The following is a 27,230-nucleotide window of genomic DNA, read 5'->3' as shown; positions in this document are numbered from 1 at the left end:
TTGATCTGTGGGAGAAACTATGTTTCTCTAAGGAATAAACTGGATTTCTGACATGAGTAATTTAATAGGGATTAGTACATTCCACTCTACATCTTTTTCATGTAATAGTTTCCTCTTCTGAACGAAAATAAACACATTTTTTTATTTCAGAAGAGCCATCTATCTAAATGGTTTTTATGTAATCTCCTTAATCATTTTTAACGTACAGTGTAAAGTTTTAAAGTCGGCCTTATGTTTCAGTGCCTTGATTCCTTCCCCACCCACCTGCAGTGTACACTGTGACACCCCAGCAGATCTGATAAAAGGAGAAAGGCCATTCAAAAATAACACCAAACCTGTTACAACTCCTGCTGCCTCTTGTGAAACTTGCAGGAGTAAAGCTGAAGAAATACCATGGGTGAGACAGCTGGTAAGTACAAGAGAAAATGTTAGATAACTCAAATTCCTTTCCTCTTCTTTGCTATTATTTTATAACTCTGGATAACAAAACTTCAAATAGCACACTGGAAAGGAGGAACCATATGAGGAATTTCACAGGTACTTGACCTCTGAGCTTTTAAAACCTGAAATCTAACCTTTTAAAATTAAAGTTGGAACTACATGAGCTTCAAATAAGGATGCATTTGACCTAATATGTCTATACTGAACGTGAATTGTAATTTATTTTGCATTTGTTCTACAGGGTTGGTTTTCTTATCAGTATGACCAATAGATTTGTCATGGGTTTGTCAGATTGCACTGAAAATTCTGTGCTAGACTTTCTGATGTGGCTGCTAAATTAAGCTATAATCTAGGTAAAATGGTTAATTTTTCAATCCCACAAAATTAAGTGTTTCGTTTTTCTTTAAAAAAATATTCATTGGCCTGGGTGATAGCATGCATCAAATATTGTTGCCAATAATTTGTGAAGGGTATTACCTCTGTAAAATACTTCACAACTCTTTGTTCAGCTCAAAATTAGGGCTTCTGAAAGTTTAACAGATTTTAAATAGTCACTTTCAGCAACTGCCACTTGTTAAGTCCATCCAGTGCTGTGGATTAACAACTTAATCTACTCTACTGTTACTACTGTTTAAAGGCTATTTATGTTGGCATTTCCACTATATCAGATTGTATTTCAATATGCTTTTATTTTATTCATTTTAGTTGGGCACTGAATTGTTTTAAAATTGATCTAAAATGACACTGGATGTATTCCCTTTACGTTCATGCATCCCACTAAATATTATTCACATGGACCCAACTTTGAATCAGTGATAGGTTTTACATGTACACCATTCCCCTTGAGTTCAATTGCCCAGACTGGAAGTCTAAGGAGTCTTGCAACATTTCAGTAATGTAAGATTCATTTGTATATATACATAGGCTTAGTTTAAGATGGTAGTTCATTTCAACAGATGATTCTCCATTAAAGTTTTAAGGAAACCGATAGCTAAACAAGGACTTCCTGCAGAGAATATTTAGTTTTCTGCCTCCCTTTTGGACCAGTCCTAACACAGACCAAACTCCCCTTGTGTAGTTGACAAAGAAATAGTAATCATCTCTGCCCATTATTGATGCCACCTTCAGCCATCCTAGCCCCCTCCCTTTGGAATGAGCCCCTGTTACTGATTATCAGCTGGCTTTAATCAAATATTTAGTGGTATTGCACTCTACTTGCAAAATTCCTAAAGTCAAAAACAGTCAAAAGTAGATTTCTGGAAGAAGGTATATTAGTGTTTTGCAGCCAATGCAACACGGTCCTTCGCTACTTGTGGCTACGCATAGCACGGATATGCTCCAGCAATATCATTTTTTTCTCATGTCTGGATGATGTTGCCTTCATCTCATAACCAGCCCATGAGTGAGACAGCCTTAAGTCATTCTTTGCTTGATTGGTGTCAAAGTAATAGTATTTTCTTCTTTATTTCTGATGTCTCCCAAGATCAGCCTCAAGGTTTTAAACTCTCTAGGCTATGTTACCCATTATCTTGGAGTGACTGCAGTGTTTGGAAAGAAGCAATAGAGACAGGAGAAGAATTGGCATTGGGAACACATTTCATGCTAGTATAGTTTTGTGCCAACTCAAGGATAGCACGTTACCCAGCGGTGAAAGAAGGCTCAAAGAGACTTGTGGCATTTTAAAGATAACAAATGTATTATTTCATAAGCTTTTGAGGATTACACTTGATGCATGATGTGCATGCACGTTACAAATACAGTCCTAAGAGTTGCATGTGCATGTTTATATATTAGTAGTGATCTTGTGATTTATGTGGACCAACTATAAACCCATAACAGTAATATATTTAAAAAATTATTTGCTATACAATAATAGATCAAAGACACAGTTAGAAAAGGGAGACATCATATGTCATGTAAGACTATTAACAACAGATAGGCAGATGGATAGACAGAATGAACCAGTGGTTCGTTCTGATTCAGGAGTTCCTGAAGGAAATTTCCTAAAGCATAAACTTGCAGTACTATCCAACGAATATTGGTTTGCAAGTAGTGCTTTGTTCAATGGAGTTCATGCCTTAAAAGTAAGTCCTGGGATTTAAAGATTTACAATCTTGTGAAAGAACATTTAATTCAGCATATCTGGCTGCAGATAGTTTAAGTCTTAGTGTCAAGTAAGCTGCAGTATATTCTCACAATGCTCAAGAGGGATAGGTTCTGTGATGTTGGTCTTATGAAATCCGAGGAGCCTCCTGACCTTGAGTTTCATTGCCTCATTATAGCAGTTGAATTTACTTTGTGAAGAAAACACTTGGTCCAACAGCACTGAAGTCTGTATCTCCATCGATGTTGTCTGATTGTTGAATCGGCACACTTTCTTCCCTCCATCCCATCCCCATGGCCTGGTAGATGGTTTGGGGAGCCATTGCCATGCTGCTGCTTCCACACTTTATGCTGCCCCCCTCCCTTGGCCAGTAAACCAACAGAGCTGAAATCCCACATTTTGCATGCTCTGGCTATCTGCAGTTACCATGTCAAATGAAAGAAGCAAAATCATCATGAAGATTCACCTCCCATTATCTCTGCCTTAAATATGTATCCTTTCCACCCTGGTTGTGTTGGCATGGTACACTCAGCTACAAATGAGCTGGCTGCATTTTAGCCTGCGGAACTGTACAAATACAGGCTGTGGTGAAATTATGGTTCAGTGTATCAGGTATTCAAACTATTGGTCCAGATAATTATCGGCAAGGGTCATGTGAATACAGCCTCTGTGTTGAAGGAAGAACTTGCTTATTTGGCTGAGCACCACATACAAGAACACTGGCACTCCTCAAATGTTTTGCACTATGGTGCTGTAATAGTATGTGGGAATAACCTTGGGAGACCAGGCGAAGAGATGCTGCCTAGGGAATGGTTAGATAAGAGGGAGCATAGCCCACAGCTGCATAGTGAGTGGAGCAAGCTCACAAGGAACCCTCCCTACGTTATTAGGCTGTAAAGGTGATAATGGGAGGATTGTATTTTCAGACTTGCAAGATTCTGTTAATATAGCCTTACAATAAAGTAGAATCAGCTCATCTGGACATATGGCCTGTCTGGTCTACCTGGGAAGGCTGACAGATGCCCAGCAATCCTTTGATGGCTGGGGCTGATGGGAATTAAAATTGAAAATGTCTAGATCAGTGTTTCCCAACCTTGACAACTTTCAGCTGCATGGACTTCAACTCCCAGAATTCCCCAGCCAGCACAGAAGGCTGATATGCATTTCCTGTTTGCCACTGTGGGAGAATGGGTCAGCTACCATTTTTGGAGGGCAGGAATGGATGGTATCTGTAGGGAAGGTGACCCCACCCAGCTTTTCTTGCTTTGTGTCAAAAATGGCATTTTTCTCCCTCCACCCATTTTGTATTGGGCTGCTAGCTACCTGCCATGAAAGGCTGGATCTTTTCCATTTTTGTGCTTTTTTTTTTTTTTAACAGATGCACTGGTTGAACAGTGAAAAGCTAGTGGCATCCCTTGGTGATTTTTCCAGCTGGGTGAAATTGACAAGAGTTCTGTCAAATTTTCCCTTCTAGCCCAAGTGACAGGAAAGACTGTAAAACTGCTTTTTCCCTCCTTTACCAGTCCTCAAAAGGCCTGCCCACTGAAAGGAAAGCAATTGGCATATGATTTCTTGGCATGGATGGGAGGGAAAAAGAAGAAGGGGAATCTGTCAATCAGAGGCCATGTTAATCATAGCCTGGACAGAACAATCCATCTGTCAGAACCTGCATCACCCAACTGTTGTTGTTTTCCATTGTATTGCATTCCTTGGGAGTTGGATTGATTTGTTTCTGCCACTTGTAACTAAGGGGGGGGGCTGTTAATGGTTGTAAGGGGAGTTGGGAAGCAGCTTAACCATATATGGGCAATTTAGACTGGTCTAAAGAGCCCGGAAGAAGCTCGGGGAGGAAGGAGAGAGGTCAACAACAGGTGAAGAGGAGTCACGACACCAGGCAATAGGGGGAGAGGGGATAAATAGAGGGAGGTTTACCCAAGGCGTTAGTTTTAGCAATGTTCTGTTTACAAGCTACATGTACCTCTTAATAAAGAAGTATTTATCTGACCCAAGTCTGGTTGCGTGAGAATGCTTCAGAACTGAGAGTTGGACATCGTGGACTTGACACCATCACTGTGGCCAAAGTGGAGGAAGAGGTTGAAATCTGGACGCAGATTCTTAAGCCAGCTTTATTTTTAGTTGAACAGCCTCCTAATGGAGACCAGGCTGGCCTTGTCTGTTCTCTGAATTTTTTTTAAAATGGAGTTGTTTTGGAGAGCTTTTCCTTAACTGTATACCTGATGCCATCTTGCCTTTTCTTTGTTGTTTATTCTTTGTGGGGGGGGTGTGCGCGCACGCGCGCATGTGTTTTATGTAGGGGCTAATGTGGTTATTGTTATGATGGTTTTCATTGGTTTTAACTTCACTGTAGATGTCTTCATTTTTTATTGTATAGCCTGTAAGCTGCCCAAATCATTTGATTGTTACAGGATAGAAGGCTTACAAATAAATAAAATAAATAAAGTACAGTACAGTGTTTTTCTCAAAACAGCAGAGATGGAAAGAAAGAAATTTCCTTTGGTTTGGTGAAATGACAATTTTTTTTTTCAGTTCCATAGAGGAAGGTGAGAGTAAAAGCAGAGGACATGGGGGAATTCCTCTACAGAAGAAACATGATATGAACAAAATTAAAATGGAGCAATTCTATTCACAGATGATTCAGACATAAGAAGAGATATACAATCAAAATATGGATGATATAGATATATACAGTATAGATATATCAATCATGTGGTTAAAAATCTGATACAAACACATTTTAATTTCCAGGCTTGTGACTGATTCTATTTTAGGGTCGGTGGCTGATTGACAAACCCTTTAATGATGCTGATGCATAGCTTAAAACTGAGGCTTAACCGTGGATATTGCTATAATCAGTTGCTACCTATTGGCCTAAATCTTCCTTCCTTCCTTCCTGCCTGCCTGCCTGCCTGCCTGCAAAGGTCTTTTCCAATGTTAATTAAAATGTCCTGTTTCCAGGTTTCCTACTCTTTGTCCTGCTAATGGTTAATGTTCCTGAACTTAGTGTATATTCCTTTTTCTTAAATAAATCCTTTAATTACTGTTCTCTGCATCATCTTTTTACTTTTTATATTTCATAATACGTGCACATGCCAAAAATTGACTAATTCAAGCAAATTTCATTGATTTTCTAGCCACCAAAGACAACAATTAAGAAGAAATGTTTAATAAAAAGCACAGTTACTTTTAAAAGCCTCAGTACCAGCTTTCTGCCTTTAATGACATTACAGTTGTATTTTCTAAAACAAAAACAAAAATGGGATATTAATGCAGAAAACAATGGAATAATTTTTCTGCCTCTCTTTACTGCCATGTCTAGTGGTTGTCCAGACTTTTGCAGCCCAAACATCATAACCCAAGCACAGGACTCAGTGGGAGCTCTAGCCTTTCTTGCACTGCTCCCTGTGCCCTCCTCTGGGCCTGCCACCTGCTTTGTGGCTGCAACTTGGCATGTGGTTCTACCCCTACTCTAAGCACTCACCTCCATTCACCCAACCCCATCCCACCCCTCCTTAGCAAGAGTGATTGAGGGTTGTTCTCCCATCCCTGACAAAAAAAGAGGAAAAATTAAGGCTGGGAATCCACCGATCCATTTCCTTGACTTGGCATGCATCGGATGCCCTTTGCCAGCCTCATTACTATTGCAGATTAGGGATCAGCAATGGGGGCACCCAATTTATGCTGGTGACCTTTTTTGCTTGAACATAACTGTCTGGAAGCACCACCAATGTTGCTGCTGCTGCCTTGACCTCCTCTTCTGCTGCCACTCTCGAATTGGTTGTTGCTAAGAAAATGGCAGAAGTTTAGTGGCCAAGAAGAAGGGGGGATGAAGTGCTTTGGGTGACTGAGAAGGATGTAGAGGGAGACCCTCATGGGCTCAAGCCTGCTGAGGTGGTGGTGGAGGAAAGTGGTCATGTGACTCTCCTCTTCCCTTTCTCCTGCCTGCCCTCAATCGCCACAGCATCAAGGTCCTCATCTGAGAGGTTTACCTTGGGGCTCAGAGAGCTGCACTTCTACCCCTGATAAGTCCCATGGAGATTAATAGGTTGTGCTCCCAGATGATTAGCAATAGAATTTCTGCCAGAGTAGCACATATAATCTCTAAGGAGCATGTGAACTGATACAATTGATGTAAGATGCATTAGCTCTGACAACATATACAGGGTTTGAAGTGCAAGGAATACATGACTAATTAGAAGAAATTCCCCTTGTCATATATTATCACGCCCACTTAATAACTCACACTTCTGATTCTTGTCTTTGTTTATTTAATGCAAAACAATAGTTTAGTCATTCCCTTTCACTTCCTTGAGAAAGAAATTCAGCATTTTAACTTGTGCTCAATTTAAGCACAACATTTTCTCGGAGTTTCTGGGAGCTGTAGTTCAATGACCTCTGGAGAATTACATTCTTCCTTCCCATTCTGAAAGGCAGCATAGCCACCTAGTTATACAATACAATAAATATGAGCTCTACGGTGACAGTTTCTTTTTTTAATACAAAGCAAGGAGCTGTTGTCAAGACTGCAGTACATAGTGAGGTAGGCCTAACCCTAAGCGATGTCATGGCAACAGACATATTTTAAGACTATAGTAAATGTTACACTTTCAGAGCTATGTTGATAGTTTCCTTCTGCAACTGAAAGAAAAAAATAATAATGCTGGCAATCACCATTCTGACATGCAGATCTCAATATCTGTAATGCTTGAGGGAACTGTAGCAATAGGGCATGGGTGTTATCAAGACAGTTAAGTTGTTAATTTTCTTTCTAAGCGTAGGAGAGCAGGAATCCGGCATTTTTTATTCCATGCAATGGGAAAAGAGCACTGTCCACTTTGGCTCCCTGCAAAGAATAAGATGGCTTTCTGCTCAACTTTTGGCTGGATAAGGAAGGCAGTGCACTTAGATGTGCAAAGGAGCAGCAGTGCAGCACGATTAAAGGAATCTGGTGATGCCAGCCCAGAAGTTCCAGGGACTAAGCATGAAGTAGGGCACTGCCTCCCCCGCCATTGCCAGGAGAGCTGAATGAGGGGAGGGATGACCCCCACACACTGTGGGAAACCATCTCTTAGCCCATGGTCCCACCAGCCTTGTCTCTTGATATGCTCTGTCCTTACATGCTCAGGAACTGGTGGTTGTCTAATTTATGTAACATACTTGCAATAGGAGGTTGGGGATTCATATAATCCTACATGCTAGGAAAAATAATTCTACATAAATATCTAAAGGAAAGCTCTGTCAGGAGAAAAATAACCTGGGAAAATTACTCTGGGGCCAAAAATCCTTGCAGATATAGCTTAAAATGATAGAGAAGAGTAAAAGAATGTTTATTTATTGAGATAGATTTGACCCTCCCATTCATTTCTTTAGTGTTACCAAAAAGATATGCACTTGACTAGGAAAAATATCTTTTCTTGATTTTGTTTCTACTGAAAATTTGCTTTTTACTCTCATTGGCTATATTGTTGGATATCAGTAGAGGATCCCAACTTGGAAAAGGGAGTGATAATTCAACTGGAAGAACTAAGCTTATCTCAGTCAGAAGTTGCCATAGCCAGATTATTATCATGAGGCAACATGGGTTTCTAGTGATGAAGTTAGATCCAGAAGAATTTCTGCTATAACCCCTGCCTTTTAGGAGAAGAGTGATTCTCTAAAGGATGGAATGGACCTCCTTGAATTCCATTTAACTCGTTGAGAGTGGGAACTTTCACCCAGAACACATCCATGTTGTAAGATCTCATCTGCTTTTATGAATTCTTCACATTTCTCAAAAGTATTGATGGGAAAATGCTGCACTTTGCAAAAAGAAAGCAACTGAGAAGGAAAAAATTCCAGTACCAATTCCTGGGGAGTGGGCACAGAACTAGAGGCCACCCAAAGCTTTGGTTGTGATTCTCAGAGCCCCTCTACAACTTGCTAGTGTAATTGCAATATGTCAGGGGAGGAAAATTATTAAGCATACAGGGAACAATCATATGCTCATTCAGTTAATATGAATAAAATGTGAATCAAAGCATGGAATAAGAAAATATTACTTACTTATAGTACTAATACATTACAGTGTAGCTAAGGATTATTAATGCCTGTTTCATTCAAGGAACAAATGAAAACAAAATCAGAGGAGCATAGCAGAAAATATATTTTGTCAGGGCGTGTTTGTGCTTTGTTTTGTTGCAAGGAGGGAAATAAAGTCAGTTGAAAAACGAAAGAAGGATTTCTTTATTATTTGCAGGAGATCCTTTGAAGGCCGTCAATGTTGATTTTCTCAGGGATGACAACACCCGCCTTCATCATACCAGTGACTATTCCCACTGTAGCCTAATTGTGAGACGTGGGCAGGAATTTCAGCTAAAAGTGACACTTAACAGGGAGCTACAGGACAATGACAAAGTCAGTCTGCAGCTGAGCGTTGGTAAGTGCACATATCACTACTTCTCCCATCGAAAGATGTCAAGAAACCAATGTGTTGATGTAAGCATATAATCTGCAATAATAAACTGAAAAGGGTGTATGGAAGGTTTACTCGTCAGACTGGCTAAATGATTTAATCCACACACACTCCTTGCTCTGGTGCTAAAATGGCTACTTACGGTTTTTTTAGAACATGCATTCACAACTGAGTTTTCATCTTGGGGTTGGCCTGCTGCTAAGGCAGGCTGAAGTCAGAATCTAGCATGAAAGTAGTGTTTGCTATTGAAAAATGGAACAACTGTCTATACGAAGAGTCTGTGTCACTTGGAGGATGAGCCTACGGGAAGCTGGGGGTTGGCAGGACTCCAACTGGCCTGCTGTGGGACTATCCCTTCCCATCTACTTGCGGGGCTCAGGGTCTCCATAGACCAGTGTTTCTCAATCGTAGCAACTTTAAGATATGTGGACTTCAACTCCCAGAATTCTTGAGCCAGCCATATTGGCTGGGGAATTCTGGGAGTTGAAGTCCACATATTTTAAAGTTGCTAAGGTTGAGAAACATTGCCATAGACACTTCTGCTTTGGCTGATGGACAGAGCTGAGCTTACCTAGCAGCCAAATGACTTACTTTGGTTTTATTTTTCAGGAAAGTATCCACCTTGTGGTAGAGCTTCCCCAAAGTTGATATTCCATTTGTGCACACCCCAACACCCACAAAAACTAACTCCATTGTATCTAGCTCGGGACACCATGTCTGCAGACTCTCTACCACCTTCCATGTACCAGTGTTGACATTGCCTTTCCAGCCAGCTGCCCTGATCCACAAAGGCAGTTCCATCTACAACCCAAGCAGTCGCTGTGGCCTGGATGCCACAAGTCACCAACTGAACAGAAAAGAGCAGGGTAGGGGGTCTGAAGAGATTGCTGAACTCCAGCTCCTAGAGAGCTTCATGTGCCATGTTTAGACAGGGCTCCTGGGAGCTGCAACTCAGCAACTTCTCAGGGGCATAAGTGACTTCCTGCCCCTATGATAAGAAAAAGGAAGGGAAAGAGGGATTAAAGAAGCGGAACTATAGCAATGGAGACTCTATCTTGCATTTTATGTTAATATCCCATCTTCTTTCAGCTAATCCATGGGTCTCCCAAATACTTTCCCCATCCAAGCAGTGATTGAGTTCCTTGGGTTTAAGCTATTAAATAATATCATGTTTTCTCAAGCCATCCTGTTCTTTCAGCATAAGGCTGATTTTTTCTTTCATACCATAGTGGCTCCAAAAATGATATTTTGTTAAAGGACAATTTACACAGGACTGCATCAAACTGCAGATGCCTAAATTATATTGGAGCTTACACAGCCAATCTAGCACAGTTACTTATCTCTCTGCACTAAAGAAACTAAATATAACCACTTAGGTTATGTGGTAATTATCAGGCTGTTCAGAGTATGCATGTAGTTCTAATTATTTTAGTCCCTTGGATGTTTTATCCTACTGTTCTGTTTAGTTGGTGATGTGCATTCATTTACTTTCAAATGTGCTAAGCCAGCCTTGCCGTGTTTAGAAATCTTCCCATTTCATTCTCTTGGCTGGGACCCTAGACATCTGTCTCACAGACCTGCTCTGATGGTACCATTGATGCAATTTTATTCCAGTGGTAGTAGAATCTGCCAAAGTTGGAGATAGAACACAAAGGTTGTTGCCCTACCATATACATTTGTTAATGTTACTCTCAATGAATTTGTGTTTTTCTAGGCGAAGCACCAATGCCATCAAATGGGACCTTCATAACCCTGAATGCAAGGGCACAACAGGATGCTCAACCATGGCATGCCAACATCTCTCAAACAAATGGGAAGGAGGTATAAAGTTTTGGGATATTCTTCATTGAAATGTCCAGTTAGAGCTGTCTTTTCCAACTTCTTCTTCTTAGGCCACAATTTCCAGAGGATGTTAGATTGTATTGAGAAAAACCTATGAATTGTAAACTCAGCACATCCACAAGACACCAGGTGCAGCAGGCTAGTTTGGCATGTTATATTTACAACTTCAGCAATCTCAACTGGTAAAGTCATTGTTAGTTTTATGCAGCAAGCAAAAAACCAGAAAGTCTTGTGACCCCTTAAATATTGTTATCAGAAAAGCTTTTGTGTTTCAAAATGCACTTCATCAAATGCATTGAGTAGAATCGTATAAAAGAAATACTACAGTATAGCTGTTATGGTGAGAAAAGGGGGAATGATTAAAAGAATGATAGGACACAATTGTTTTTGATACTGAATATAAACAATTTAGATAGAGAACTTTCTAATAGAAGAGAATATATGTAGCTCAGGGTTGAGCTATGGAATCCTTGGTGCTCTCTTTGCTTAATTGTTTGCTTGCGGACGTTTCATTACCCAACTAGGTAACATCATCAGTGCTCAGAACTACAGAACTTTCTGCACTGAATAGCTGGGTAACAAATGTAATGTGTCAAGTTTTGACTATTGTTTAATCTCTTGGAAATGAACTTGACTCTCCAGAGCTGTTTCTTTAGGATATTGATCCTTGATGAACTCGCTCCTTATGATAAGTGTCACCATATGACTGGGGATTGATCAATTTATAACAACCTTTCATTTTAAAAATGCAAGGAATCTTCAAACAAGGGGAGATTGCATTTTCATACATGAAGAGTTTAGCATCAGAGGCACTGATGCAGAAATTTGCATGAAACAGTGAAGTGCCATCTTGCTTCTCTCATTTGGTGTGCAAAGATTCCTGCTTCCTCCCTCCCACTGTTCTAGTTACCTGCTTGAGGAATAATGCATAGACAATCTCTAGTAGTACATGTAGTATTCTGAATCCAGATCTTTCCTGCATCACTTTTTAGTTCATGTGCCATTCCCCTGCCCCCCAGTCTGCCCCCATTTGGTCTTCCAACTTTCATGTACCTCTTTTTGCTTTTCCTGTGCAAGGTGCCCAGAAGGAAGATTGTATATTAGGGCCAAGTAACATTTCAGCATTAATCTTGAACAGATGCTTTGGAACCATGGGAGCATAAATGTAGCACCTGTCTGCTATGCCTCAAAAGAGGTGCATATTTTCCAAGGATCATGTGGCAGCTTCCAAGGGTTGTGGATAGGTGCTATATTCAAACTCCTGGATGATCCAAAACACTTGTTGAAGACTGAATCTAAATAGCTGCACAGTTCTAATGTATCTCTTCTCAGAGAAGGGCAAATGTGTTTGCATCTATTTTATGTAACTACTACAGCAGGAATCTTTTATCACCGGAGGACCACATTCATTCTCATTCAACCTTGCAGAAGTATAATGGTAAGTGGGAATGATCTTGGGAGACAGGACGAAGGGGAAAAGCATAGGAAGCATTTCAAAAGGGACCTGTCCTAAGGTCTTCTTAACCTGCTGAAATGCTTCCCATGCCTTTCCCCCATCTGCGGACTGAGCTGCCTCCTATCAGACCATTGCCTAGGCTGTGGGTCTTGATCCTGTCTCCCAAGGTCATTCCCACATACCATTACAAGAGCAAGAGAAAAAAAAAAGAAAGAAATTGTTTTTACAAGATTTTTTTTTACAAGATTTTTTTTACAAGATTTTACAAGATTTTTTTACAGCTTTTTTTTTTTACAAGAGCAAGAGAGAAAAAAAAATGAGAGGAACAAGAGAAAAAAAATGAGGTCACCCGTACAGTGTCTAATCAACACCCATGCTTCCCCACCAACTCCTATTCATACCTAGCTATGTGCGCACAAGTGCACTCTTCTCAATGGACATCTTCCTGCAGCATTTGGATACTTACCATGCACAATGTTGTCATGTTATAACCATCTTGTTCTTCTCTTAGTGCGTAATAGCTATAACCAGCCCAGCTGATGCAATCATTGGAAAATATCTTCTGAAGGTGGACACAGGATCTGATATTTATAGTCCTCCTAAGAATTTTATCTATGTTTTGTTCAATGCTTGGTGTCAAGGTAATTAAGACAAACTAGAGTGGCTTAAAATCTACTACTGTTATTTATTTATTTATTTATTTATTTATTATATTTATGTATTATATTTATTTATTATATCCAGCTGTAATTCAGTTAAGGATTCCCAGTGGTTCACAGATATAGACATACTGTACAGTATACCAGCGTTTCTCAACCTTAGCAACTTTAAGATGTCTGGACTTCAATTCCCAGAATTCCCCAGCCAGCATGTTGGCTGGGGATTTCTGGGAGTTAAAGTCCAGACATCTTAAAGTTGCCAAGATTGAGAAACACTGCAGTATACAATTAAAACATCCACAGTAAAAATTTTAAATTTAAAACTAAAACAGTGGAAAAACAACATAAAATAACAATAAATGTTAGTCTTATAATGCTCTACTAAAGAGCTCTGCTATAAGCACTTTGCAGAAGGCAGATAAGGATTGAACCAATTTAGTTTTAACCAGGTGGCCATTCCAAAGGATGGACAGTGCAATCAAGAAGCAGGGCCTGCTGCCCTCACCCTCACCCTCGTCCCCTGAATACCCTAAAGCACATTCTGGACTATTTGCAGTTCCCAAGTGGTTGTTAAAGGAAGTCTAAATAAAGTGCACTACAGTAGCAATAACAAACAGGTAGCGATAACGACATGAGCCACTGCAGTAAGGTTCTCCTGCCCCAGGTAGAGCTGTAGCTGGTGCAGCAGCCAAAGCTGGGCTGAGGCCCTCCTGGCCACAACCTCTACCTGCTGTTCAAGCAGGAGCTGCAAGTCCTGGAGGGCCACAGTGGGTAGCCACTGTGAGAAACAAAATGCTGACTTTAGATGGGCCTTAGTCTGGTTCAGCAGGCTTGTTCTTATGTTCTTGTAAGATATGGATACAATGAACCCCAGAGAGACAAATTTTACCCAACAAACAAGTAGAGATTTAGTCAAGAAAAACCTTAATTGAATACTGAATCCACATATCTTTTTGAAATGGGAGATAATTCCTGGGTAACTGTAGCTGGAAGGAGAAAGCCTAGCACATATTAATAATCAGAAAGGCTCTGAACTGAAATCTATCAGTTTGCTTATCTGAATATCCACCAGATTATTTTGGAGACCAACAGCCACCATTTCTGATGTCCAACCCCAGGTGTGCTATTCCCCAGCCAGACACTCAGGGCATTACCCGATATGGCTTCAAAACCGTGAGGAAAGTAAATTGACCCTCCCCCTCCTCCCTCCCAATGTTGATGGTGCTTTTGGGCATTTTCATTGCGTCAAGTCTTGGCCTCCTAAATGTAATGTGCTTATATGTTTGCTTTAGCGGATTCTGTTTTCATGCCGGACGATGGTGGAAGAGCCGAGTACATTCTTAGTGATACTGGCTATATTTATGTTGGATCGGCAGAAAATATTTATGGAAGACCATGGAATTTTGGGCAGGTAAGAGAGAATGTCTTTCTCTCAAGTGAACAGCATAAGAAGGTTCCTTTAAGTGAGTCAGATTCAGCTAGTCCAGTATTGTCTACTCTGGTACTGACCAGCTGTCCATAATTATAGACAGGAGTATTTCCATCCCTTTCTGGAGAGAATGGAGACTGAAACTGAGACCTTCCATAAGCAACTGATGTGTTCTACCATTGAGCAAGTGCCGTCCTTTTCTGTAACATAACACAACCATGCATCCAGAGAAAGGTGAATGTAAAATAATGTGCCAGAAACAAAAGTGGAAAGATAATCAAATGAACACTTTGCATCATTTCAAGCCACATTTTTTTTCATCAAAACTAGATAACCAGGCTTACCTATGGTTTATTAAATTCTGGTGTACTCAGCTCAATTGTCTGGGTTCATGTGATATAGTAACCACACTGACTAAAGGCTTATCTGAACTGTCCAGCTGTCTCACTGCCAGAATGGGCCAGCAACCATTCTTGGAGGGTAGGAACAATGTTATTTTGAACTCGTTATCTTCCTATCACAAATGTGACCTCTAAGGCACTTTTCTCTTGCAGTTTTAAAGAACTTTCTCTCCCCTTATGCTGCCACAAGTGGTCCTGTCTGCTTTGGCTGGACCACTTTCTTTCTTTATAGGCTGATCCCAGCAATTCATTGGCTACTTTGCAAAGTCAGGAATAGCCCTTCAACTAAATCAATGGTTACCATGGTCTTGATATCTTCTTATTAATAGTGCTATAATAGCACAACTGTTGTAACGCTTGCCTTGTAAGTAGCAGGTTGCTGGTTCAAAACCCAGCAAAAATGTTTCTGTTTGTGTGGGGTTTTTTTTAATTGCTATTTTTAATTCCCTGAACTATCTTTGTTTCCCTGTGTAGAAGAATGTAAAGATAAACTTGCAGGAATGCAAAAGCTGTTAAGGAAGAAGAAAAAATAACAAGTCAATCTTGGGAAAGGGGAAAGCGTGAGAAAGAAACTCAGAATAATCCTGCCTTGATTCTGTTTGGTATAAGAGAGGGCAGAGGGAAACTCTAGCAGGCTTTCCAGATTCTTTTATTATACATACACAATAAAGTAGTATTCCTGTAATCCTTGCAGTATCTGTTTCCTGACCTGGCCCCTACCTTGAGACGCTGATACCCTGTTTGTGTGTGTGTGTGTGTGTGTGTGTGTTTCTCCATTTCATCACTTTTTCAGTCACTTGAGGAAGAAAGTTCAGGCCATAAAATCCTTCTACCTAAGTGACTGGAAAAACAATATCCAAGAAACATTGGAATTCTGGTCAGGAATATAGATTGGAGTGGAGAAGGCAATAGGAAATGGAAAAGAACAGCTATTTTTCTTTCTGAATCTCTTGAAACATTTCTTAAATGCCATTTCATTTCTCTGCTGCCATACTTATTTCCCACAAAAGCTATTTGGTCCGACCACAATTGTTTCAGTGCTAAGAAAATTACAAATGGATGTGTCCATGATGTCACTAGGTGTCAAGTATGATTTACAGCAGATTTTATCTCTGTAACATTATATGTTTTATGCATTAAGAAAGAGTCTTTTCAACATACCATGAAGATGTCTGCATAAAATGATTTCTATAGTATTTAACTTAGAAAACTCTAAGGTGTGATATAATTAAACATTATTCATTGTGGAACAATAACAACAATTTTATTGAGCCACTTTTTACTGGAAGTCAACAGAGCATACTTCACATCTGAAACTTTTATGACGCTGTTCTGGGTTGCGTTAAGAAATTATTTTTCCAACACTGAGTAACATCAAATAATCACACTTTGCTTTGTACTGTGAAACAGTTTGAGGAAGACGTTTTGGATTGCTGCATGTACCTTCTGGACAAGAGCCAGCTCAAGCCAAGTGCTAAAAAAGATCCAGTGATCATCTCCAGGGCTATGTCAGCTTTGGTATGTCATTAAAAATGCTTTGACACCAGTTTGTATCTTGTAAATCAAGAAATAGAAATCAGTAAAACTAATCCTCTCATCAGTCTGAACCTTAGCCCAGGAGTGTGCAACCTCGTGCCCACCAGATATTTTAGCCTACAACTCTTGGATTCATTTGCCTGGGGTCACGTTAGCTGGGGCTGAGAGTTGAAGTCTAAAACACCTGCATGCAGCCCCCAAATACCACTTTTATGGTCCCTGGCGTCCTCTCCTATCACTATTGCCAAAAATTGGTGACATGCTTTCCTGTTATTTTGAAGTGGGAAAAACAAAACCAGTAGTGGAACACAACAGTTCTCAAAGATCCATGGGGAAAAAACCCTTTAAAATAATGCATGTTCTGGCCATGTGCATAAAATATGTCCCACTCTTGATACAGTATATCACTTTAGACTGTTGGACTTTAATTTTGCATGCACTGGCTTTCTGCACACACATACACCTATTGACCATCAGAAATGATGGATATAGAAATAGATAGGCTTTTGCATTTTTACCCATTTTCCTTATCTAAAATACTTACCGTGCATGCCTCTATGTCACATGCCTACTTTGGTTATTCTAAGACTATTATCACTTCCTTCCTCTCACAGGTCAGCTCACTTTCTCTTTTGTTTCCAACCTATGCTATTTCAGTTCTCACCTGACTTGGGTCTTGTCCACACTGCAGCCTTCTGCAGCGTGTAAACTGGCTGAAAATGAAGCCACCCTAACAAATCCTTTCTAGATTTCCTTTGCTTTGGCCACCATGATGGCTTAATGTTCAATCTGGATGTTGTTGACCCCAGCCCCTGTTTCTTGAATTCCCCTGCTTTTCTACTTCTTCTTGGCTAGTAAGAAAAAAAAAAGGAAAACACTACAGTTTTACCATTTTTCCTATTACTTGAGCTTGAAGAGAAAGTGGCAGAATTCTTGTCAATCTCACCTGGTTAAAATAGGAGGAGGTGAAAGGGGAAACAGGTCCATCATTGCGTTGGAAAAATAAAAAAAGACCAGTTTTTCATCTTCCATTAGTGATCTTGTTAAAAACATGGCAATGGAGGACACCAATTAGTGACCAGAACTGGGGAAGCATTCACTGTAGTAGTCAATAGGACTACAGAGGGTGGCTTACAAGGAAGTAAGTGCAACATGCAAACCAGACAGTCCAGCTTGGGTCTCCACAAGGCAGAAAACACTCCTTTTGACACACAGCCAGAAAGCACGGGTGGAGTTTATATTAGCTGCTGGCTGGAGGTGGATTGAAGATGACATCATGTATTCCTTCCCTCCAGAAATGATAAGTAGCTTATGTTGTGCTGGAGGAAACTGTAAGTTCAGATCTGCCCTTGTTCTCTCTCCATAATGGAGAAGCGCACATGATAGGCTCTTAGCTGTGAACAGACTTAAGTAACTCTGGATTTCCTATCACCATGCTATTCCCTAAATAAAGCTTATATTTATTTTCTTTCACACAAGCATCAGCCTGAAGAATAGTTTCTTACAAAAGTTATACTCCTAACTTTAGTGTTTTTCTTTTCATGCATTCTTTCTATCTACTCTCCAACACAAACTACATTCTGTACACCCACCATGACCACAGCATAATGGTTTTCTAGTTCATTATGTAGCCAATTGTCTGCTACCAGTAAGACACTGTTCTGAAATGTACTTTGTTAAACTGAGCAAAAAGGCTTGAAATGGAGGGGAAATTGTCTGGAAATATTTCTTATAATAAGAACTTTTTCTGCAACACGAAGACAAATGGTAGGGCACAGGTCTGTACCATATGTTTTCAGTATTGTGTATGACTGGGGGAAGGATGCAATCATAGATCCAATAACTCTTTAAAAGTTTATTAGATGTAGAGTCATTCAGTCACTAGAATCGTATAGTCACATCACACAGGCTTAAGTTTTTGCCTTTAAGTTTCAAAAGTATAGCTCATAATTTCAGCATATCCCCTGTTTATTTATATAAAGGCAGCCTTGTGTTCTTGGTATTGAAAATGGAATGTTCTTTCTGCCCAAGAGCCCATAAGTCATTGCAGGATGTTATTACCAGAACCAGGGAAGGGAGGATTTGTTCTCATCAGCTGTTTCCTAGGTTAATTCTGAGGATGATCATGGAGTTCTGTTTGCAAGCTGGTCAGGACACTATTCTGGTGGTACAGCACCTTTGGCCTGGACAGGAAGTGTCACAATTTTGCAGCAATATTACAAAACACAAAAAAGTGTCCTGTATGGTCAATGTTGGGTTTTCTCTGGAGTGCTTACCACAGGTAAGACATAATCCTTCAGGTGGAAAATTTTCCTGCATATTTTCATGTTTAATTATTTTTATGTATGAAAATAAACAAAGCCTCCATGAACTGCTTTAGGGATCCAGACCCTAGGAAAGACAACAGGGGTCAGGATTTTGCCTTCATGATTTGATTGTAGGTTTCTAAGAAACATCTGGCTGGCTATTCTTGGAGATAGGAAAATGGACCAGACTGACTCTCTGGTCTGATTCAGCAGGCCTCTTCTTACCCTTAATCAGTCAGACAGCCAAACTTTATTATTTCAATCACAGGTTTCAACTGTAAGATTTTTTAAATGTATCAAAAATAACAAAAGAGTAAATGATTGCACAAGAGAAAGCGTTCATAATACCTGCAAAAAATAAATGCACCCTTGAGTAGGACATGATTCCTGGGAACCTCAGGGAGATATCCATGGAGTTTTCTTGGCAACAGTACAGATGTGGTTTGCCTTGTCTTCTGCAATATTTTTTTAACTTCCAAGCCTTGCCATTCTCTGATGGTTTCCCATCCAAGTAGTGACTAGGTCTAATCCTGCTTAGCTTGCAAACCCAGACAAGGCCAGTGAAGTGCTGCCACCTGCTGAAACCACAATACCTATCATCATGGCTTATCTGTTAAGCTACTATAAACTAGAAAACATTTGCTTTTGAATTTAACAGGACAAAAACCTACCACCAATAGTGAGATTAATATGGGGGAAAAAATCAATTTTCTGAGCATCAGGCATTATTTTCCCCTTAAGAGCTAAATCTGAAATCCTGGATCAAATATCAGAAAAAACAGGAGAATGAAACAGATAGTGAAGCACATCTTCCAAGCCCCTGGAGTCTGGAGTCGTTTGTTATTTTCTTAAAATAGTTTTATAAAATTGCTGTTGGGCCCACATACATCCTTAGTCAAGTTCGAGAAGTTTTAAGAATAAGATTGAGAATAAGCTTTGAACAGGAGAAGATTCAGACATGTGCTTGATCACTCTGCATAGAGGGACCATCATGTTATTTCTAATGGCACCTAAATCAGAGGCAGAAAATGAACTCAAGGAAGAAAAATGACTCTAGAGAGAAGCCATAGTGCTGGATATAAATGTATGTACTTATTTTGAAAAGCAGTTGAGTATTTTCCAGGTTTAACTTTCATTAAGAGTCAGAGTTTAGTTGGTCTAATCTACAGATTCTTCTGACATATGAAGTCTAAAAGTACCATCAAAGTCCATCCAACACTGAAGCTATTCTAGTTAGGTCACTTATCTTCACCTGGGACTTCCTTTGTACAATGACCCATGCCTTAAAAAGCAGTCCTCATGCACAATTGAAATCCTGAGCTGTAATAAGTGGTGGTTGTTGCTAAAGACATTTAGCAGCTAAAGAAGTGAGAGCTAACAGCCTTCTCTGTGTCTCAGTTATGCGCTGCCTGGGGATTCCGTGCAGAAGCGTGTCAAATTTTGCTTCAGCTCACGATACAGAGGAAAACCTTAATGTGGACATTTACTTGGATGAGAAAGGAAGAAAAATAGAATCATTAACGACGGACTCAGTTTGGTAACCATCACTATATATTTTTAACAAATTATTTTTTATTGAAATTTTCATTTATGAGTAAGAATAACTGGAGAAGGAAAAACTGAGAACATAGAATATGATATTGCCTTTGTATTACGCAGATATAAGGTGAATGAGGGATGAATCACAGTTAGACTTTTCTGCTTCATATACAGCCTTAGCAATGATCACCCAGCTTTCGGTTTTGAACAGAAATAACAATTAAAATTCTGAGGTCCAAAATTACTACTTTTTTTTTAATCTATTACCCTCACTTACTGTATATTTCCCAAAAAGCTCTTCATGAAGGCCACTAGCCTGAGCAGAAGAAAACTCTTCATGCTTCTTCCAGTTTCTTCAGCACTATGGCACACAGTTACCACTGCAGGTTTTAAAGAAGCCCACCATTTTCTTTCGGAGCTGCTTAGGAAAGCCTACGCTTCATTACACAGAAGTTTCATTCAGAGTATCTCCAATTCAAAACAATTTTGGTATCACACTAGAAAAGACCTCTGCTCAGAGCTGCAGTCCACTACAATCTAGTGCCGTCCAGATGTGCTGAGTTACAGTTTTCATCAGGATGGGCTATAAACCCCATGTAACTTCCAACACATCTGGAGGATATCAGTTGAGGGGAAAGCTGTTCTAAGCAAGAGCGGAGTGTCAATCAGTAGGGCTAATGGTAAGGAATACCGGGAATCATAGTTCAGCAGCATTTGGGAGGCACAGGTTGCCTAACCATGTAGCTACATTGCATATTGATGTGTCCATCAGTTCATAATTTAACACTCTCTGAAGTTTACTTTACAAATGAAGCAAAATGTCTATACTTTTCTATGTTTGCTTGCAACTCTAAAACTTCCCTGGGTGTAGGAACTTCCACATATGGAATGACGTCTGGATGAAAAGGCTGGACTTGCCCAGTGGCTTTGATGGCTGGCAGGCAATTGATGCCACACCTCAGGAACCGAGCCAAGGTAGGACTCTGGATACATGCACAAGCAAATGAAAGCTTAACATTAGGTTATATTTAAAATCTATTAAGTTTGTCCTCTCACAATTGATCTCATATTTTATGCCACATAAATGCATATGTTATATTCTGGATAAATTGTGCACATTTTATTTATATGTATGAAATGTGCTATTAACTCTAGTTTTACAAATAACCAGGGATAGTGAAGAGAAACTATGGAAGGATCGTGCAGGAAACAGTGGATGAAGCAGGACATATCTAAGTGACTTGATCCCCATAAAAAAAAAATGCTATCCAGAAATGTAACCTTAGATCTCAGGGGTGGAGAACATGTGGCATCTCACCATTGTTCATGCTGGTTTGGACCGCTGGGAGTTGCAGTTCAGCATCATCTGGACAGCCTCTACTTTTGTATCCCTGCATTCCCATCATGGTTTTCGCACATTTGGTGTTAAAAAAGACAGAGTGCAATGGGTTAAACGCTTAGGTGGGCCTCGGTTTATCCAGTATGCACAGCAACGTTTTGGGAATCTTCTCTTGGTCTTATGTTCTTCTGTGCAATGCAATTTCTGTAGAGACGGAAGAACATTCCTGAAACCATCTACCAGGCTGGGAATTGCAACCATAGCTACCAGAATATACAAACTAAATGTGGATTATTTATCTACTCTTTCATTATTCAGAGCAAAAAGAGGGGGAAGGACAACTCTGAAACCAAATGTCAAGAATGTAATGTAACAGAGGGGATGAAAGACAAATATGAGGCCAGGAATATTAATCCTAGAACCCAGTAAAGCAAATCATATAACTGATTTGATTCAAGGGAATACTTCACAGTGCCACCATTGTTTCTGACAGCAATCACCAAAGGACAAACCACTTACAGTACATCTATGTGATGCAAAAAATGGGATGTCACATAGCATCATATGTATGAAACATGATGTTTTTCTACAGTGCACACTGTGGTATAGTGCTTATCAGCATCAGAAGATCACAAAAGTTGTTTATTCCAAGTATTTTCATAAATATAACAAAATTCCTGGTCACAAAGACCTGCAAATGGAAGTGGAGGACTTTAGGAAACTATAGTTTATTAATGCTGCCTATTGTATGCTTGCCATGAAATTCTGGATAGACATAGAAATGCCATCAGTTGGGCCTGCTTTCCAATAGGAAAGTAATTATTCTCCATTCTTCTCTGTAGGAATTTACCAGTGTGGCCCAACCCCAGTCAAGGCCATCAGACATGGAGAAATCTACCTTCCCTATGACTCTAAGTTTGTGTTTGCTGAAGTGAATGCAGACAAGATGTTTTGGCTTGTAAAGAATGCAGGAGGTACAAAAGAATATGTCAAACTGTGGGAAGAAACTAAGGCAATAGGAAAGAACATCAGCACTAAAGCTGTTGGGAAGAACATCCGTGAAGACATCACTGCCCAATACAAATTTCTGGAAGGTAACTGATACATTTGAACTTTTTTATCAAGAGGGAAATTCTATTTTTCCACCTAGTTTATTAATGGCACCCACTTCAAATTTTGAAGTGTGTGCTTAAACCATAAACATATGAATAAAACAACCCTGTGTTTTAAAATTCAGAAATCATGCAGCCATAATGGTCAGAAAGGCAGATCGATAAGGAGCAGCCTTTCCACTGCTAACTGGTCATGCAGGGAAGAGCCCTCAGTCTGAAATTCTAAATATTAATCAATGCTTGGATATGGATTTGTCTGATATTTCTTAAACTGATTACTTTGATTAAAGAAATAACAATGAGCACCTTGTTTCTGACCATGCAACTGACAGTGGCAATGATTCACTTTTTCGTGAGATGGGTGGTATCTAAATTTGAAATAAAAATAAACTCCGTTTTTCTTTTCCTGTTCTTGGGATTGGTTGTTTTCTTTCTTCTGTTTCTGAGGTACTCCTGAGGAAAGGAAAGCTGTGGAAATTGCTTCTTCTTACCTGCAGTCTTCAAAATCTAAAAGCTATAACCGTATATTACCTCCTAAGCTCCTGAAAGCTAACCTGAAATTTGAGGTGGAGAGAAAAGAAACCTTGTGGCCAGGACAGCCAGTTGACCTGAATGTCATTGTAGAGAATAAATCTGTGGGCAATTGGACTGGCAGCCTTGTTGCCTCTTGTCAACTTGAATCATACACTGGGAAAGTGCATGCAAACCTTTCAACCATCAAGGAGATTGTCCAGACTGAAGGCAAACCAGGTGTGTGTGCATGTGTGCACCAAAAACTAGTGCTTTTGTTTATTACTTTGATGTTTATTACTGTTTACAATGGTGGCTGCCCTCTTTGTACAAAAAGAAACCTTGTGGCCAGGACAGCCAGTTGATCTGAATGTCATTGTAGAGAATGAATTTGTGGGCAATTGGACTGGTAGCCTTGTTGCCTCTTGTCAACTTGAATCATACACTGGGAAAGTGCATGCAAACCTTTCAACAGTCAAGGAGACAAACAATAAAGTTTACAGCCCCAGTGAGCTCCCTTCTGTGAGAAACATGTTGTATGCAGAACTGGGCTTCCTTTTTGCAGCCTTTTTCCTCCCTCTCACTTTCCCTCTCACTTTGTCTGTAGTATGTTCTATGTGAAAGTAGAAAATAGAGAAGTATGAGGAGCTGTGCTTTCCTTGCCTTACTCTTTTCAGCTTTCTTGGTATCTCCACCTCAAAAGCAGAAGGCAATCTCCTTAAAAAAAGCAGCAAAGCCACCCAAATAAAGGACACGATGAGTCTGTCTTCTATTCTGTGAAATTCTTCTCTAGCTGTTTCTTTTCTGTGTTGGTGCAGTTATTCAAATACCTTGGAAAATAACAGCTGATACTTACATAAAAACAATGATGTCTATTGAGGATGAACTTGTGATCAAAGTCACTATTATTGCTGAAATTCAAGAAACTAAGGAAAAATTCACAAAAGAGTTTATTTTAAGTTTTGAGTACCCACCTCTCAAAATTGAGGTAAGAAATTAAATAAGTAAAATCTTCTTCAAAGATCACTGATGACTATAGTGAGATATCTATATTGTTTTCTTTGCAACAAATAGGAAAACGCTTACTTTCTGTCTTCTTCTGGGATATTTTTTTAACTTCCTGGTATAGTCTACAACCATGGGATTTCTCAATAGTTTCCTATCCAAGTATAACCCAGATTTGATCCTGCTTACTTTTTTGAGGTCAACTACAGGCTGCTACCTTCTGTGACAAAAAATAAAGTAACAGCTATTCAGAAATAAGATATGGTGGTGGTTGGTATTTAGAACACATGAGGGTAGAATTAAGACAGCTTCCTACATTCTTATGAACTGGATTCAAACAATATGCCTCTGCAATTGAACATGCACCCCAATGCAAACTTTGGGCGCTATTAAATCCAGTCAGTCTAGGCTCCTGAACTGTTGATGCAAGGACTTCCTCTTCACCCTTACCAGCCCAGTGGTGGACCTTAACATCTTCATATAGTTGATTAAAAAGAAAAAAAAAAACACTACAATTATATTCTCCTTGCTATCTTTGTATTGTACTTGATTTCATACACTCCTGCATTTTCTTTAACTGAATCTGTTCTTCTGTGATCCTTTGTTCCCTTTTAGATGGCGGAAACCGCAAAGATTAATCAAGATTTTATCTGTGCATTTATCTTCAAGAATACTTTATCCATTCCACTGGAAAACTGCAAGCTGTATGTAGAAGGCCTAGGCATCTTTATGATGGAAGTATTTGATCATGGGTAAGATCATAGTGGCTCAAAGAGGATATTGTACAGTGCTACAAATTATAACCTATATGGTCTGGTAGAAGTTGATCTTTGAGCTGTACCTATATAAAACTTCCATTACATTGCTTCTGAACCACAATTGTTTTCCTTTGTTAGACAATAGCACACTGAAGCAAAGTTAGATTTCTAGACTTACTGACCTTAAAAGTACCCCTTCCTTCTGTACATGGTAATGTGTGTTATTTTCCTTTGCTTTAAAATGTGGTACACTGGTCCCATGGTAGCTTAAATATGACTATCATCAACCTCACTGTTGTTGTTGTTATTAATGTTGCTACTTCAACAACTGAACATGCTCACAGGTTGCTAATAAAGCACTAATAGGGTGTTGTTTTGTGTGGGCCCCTATGAGACATAAGACAACAGTACAAATTACAAATAGGTGTTTCGGAGCATAGGGAGGCATCTATTTGCAACTTTTTAAAGCAGCCACATTTTTCCCTTTGGGACTGTGTGGCTGCTTTATGTCTTTTTCTTAAAATTCTCATTTATGATGACATAAATTGAGAGGAGGACAGACATAGAGCACTGAATATGAACTGTTTTAGAGAGTTGCAGATGGGTGCAATGTTCATGTCTGCATACCAAAGAACATTTCTGGAATACAAGGAAGCACCACACAGAGCTTTTGTGCCACATCATAGCTACTGTTTAGAAGGAGATATACATACCAAAGAACTGGTGTTCAGCTACAATTCCACTCACATTACAGAAGAACCTCTTGCATACAGATTTTGACTGGGAGGTTTATCCTCAGAGGATCTCTTAAACGAAAAGCTTCTATATGTAATATACATTTTATCTTTTCTTTCTTAGGGACATAGCACCTGGTAAAATCTTTAAATCCAAAATAGTGTGTACTCCAAGGAAAACTGGACTGAAGAAGATAGTGGCCAAACTGAATTCTACCCAGCTGAAAGAAATAACTGTGGAAAAGATCATTTCCATCATCGAATAGGGCATTCTCAAATACCATCAGGTGGTGTCACTAGAGATACATGTTATGACTCAAGTCTCTATAGATTCTACTTGCAGCCTTGATTGTGGTCCAAAAGATTATATACAGATATAAATATTAAGCTAAAAGAATTTAAGTAGCTTCAGGAGATCGCTATTTTGATTTTATCTAGAGGAGATTTAATAGAAGTTATTCAAATATGCTTTTATGTTTGCAGAGATCGGACAGTTTATCTATATACTACTAAAACTCTCATTGTGTTTATCTGTTTGTACCCTCAAGTTAGCCCAAACAGTGCATTATACCGCAACCATTTTTGAATCAAGGTACTGAAAATCTGCTAAGTTAAAGAATGCGTAAAAAATCCAGGACCCATTACTTCTGTGGAATTGAAATTTCCACGATGTTCACACCAGTTTTATTCACAAAGTTGTGGTCACTGCAGCATCTCTGCGGTCACATGATTATGATTTCTGACACTCCCTGCCAGCTTCCCACAAGCAACATCAATGGGGAAGCCGGCAGGAAGTTGGAAGTTGCTCCTGCTCCCACTGCTTTGTTGCCTACCCGTGGTCATTCTGTTTATCTGTTTAGGTAAGCAAATATTGACCTATTATTGAAATTCATTTGCCACTACAATATTTTTCTGTTTATGATATACACCCTTCTTAGATGATCACGGGACTGCCCAGCATTGGGGTAAAAAAAATATGGTCAAACTAAAATTTAATGTTCATTCTGATCACATCAAACTCTCTCTCAAAGGATGACCCAAGAGTCACAGGGTTGTCTATTGACTACTAAAGCCATGATATGTGAAATCTGGAGTTGGAATAATTTAGAAGGAACTGTGTTTGTTTTCTTTTAGGAATTTGTGTCATGCTGGCAGAATTTATATCTTCTCTTCTCATTGTAAATTTGTGACTGTTTCTCATTGTAAGTCTAATTGGTAACATGCAACATATTACAAAGTTGCATACAGTTTATGTTCTTTCATTTAGAATATGCAAGGCAGTATTTGATATATTAGGTTGGCTTCAAGCTTAGTCCCATGACTAATGTAACTGACATTGATTTCAAAAGTTCTTCTCTAAACATCACTAACTTTGGATCCAACTCAATTCAGTTTTAGGCAGGGTTGCGTTTATTCTATTGCCTTTGCACAGGGTTCACTATGAAGCACAAATTAATTCCTAAAAGTTCTTTAAATGTTTATATCACCAAAATCATGTCTTCTAGTTCAAAGTGTATCTTCATATACTGTCTGTACCATTATTAATTATGCATTTATAGTTCCTATCCAATAAAAATCATGTTTTCTCAA

The 27,230-nt window shown here is 39.4% G+C and overlaps 1 protein-coding gene across 1 annotated transcript; it reads left to right on the top strand.

Annotated features, from left to right (window-relative positions):
- Positions 1 to 317: 317 nt before the first annotated feature.
- Positions 318 to 27,230, top strand: TGM4 (transglutaminase 4). Its single transcript, XM_007425005.3, has 14 exons — positions 318 to 409; positions 8,799 to 8,978; positions 10,729 to 10,835; positions 12,824 to 12,953; positions 14,264 to 14,382; positions 16,212 to 16,319; positions 18,444 to 18,618; positions 20,042 to 20,180; positions 21,054 to 21,157; positions 22,364 to 22,615; positions 23,081 to 23,383; positions 23,962 to 24,131; positions 24,764 to 24,900; positions 25,765 to 27,230. Exons 1-14 carry the CDS (start codon positions 394 to 396, stop codon positions 25,904 to 25,906), a joined length of 2,082 nt encoding a protein of 693 aa, XP_007425067.1. The 5' UTR covers positions 318 to 393; the 3' UTR covers positions 25,907 to 27,230.

Source organism: Python bivittatus, unplaced genomic scaffold (genome assembly GCF_059951505.1).
Source record: "Python bivittatus isolate LINGU-HERP-01145 unplaced genomic scaffold, Pbiv_v1 ctg000610_np1212, whole genome shotgun sequence".
Classification (NCBI taxonomy): domain Eukaryota; kingdom Metazoa; phylum Chordata; class Lepidosauria; order Squamata; family Pythonidae; genus Python; species Python bivittatus.
Note: the sequence above shows the minus strand (reverse complement) of the source record. Positions and strands in the feature narration are given on the sequence as shown.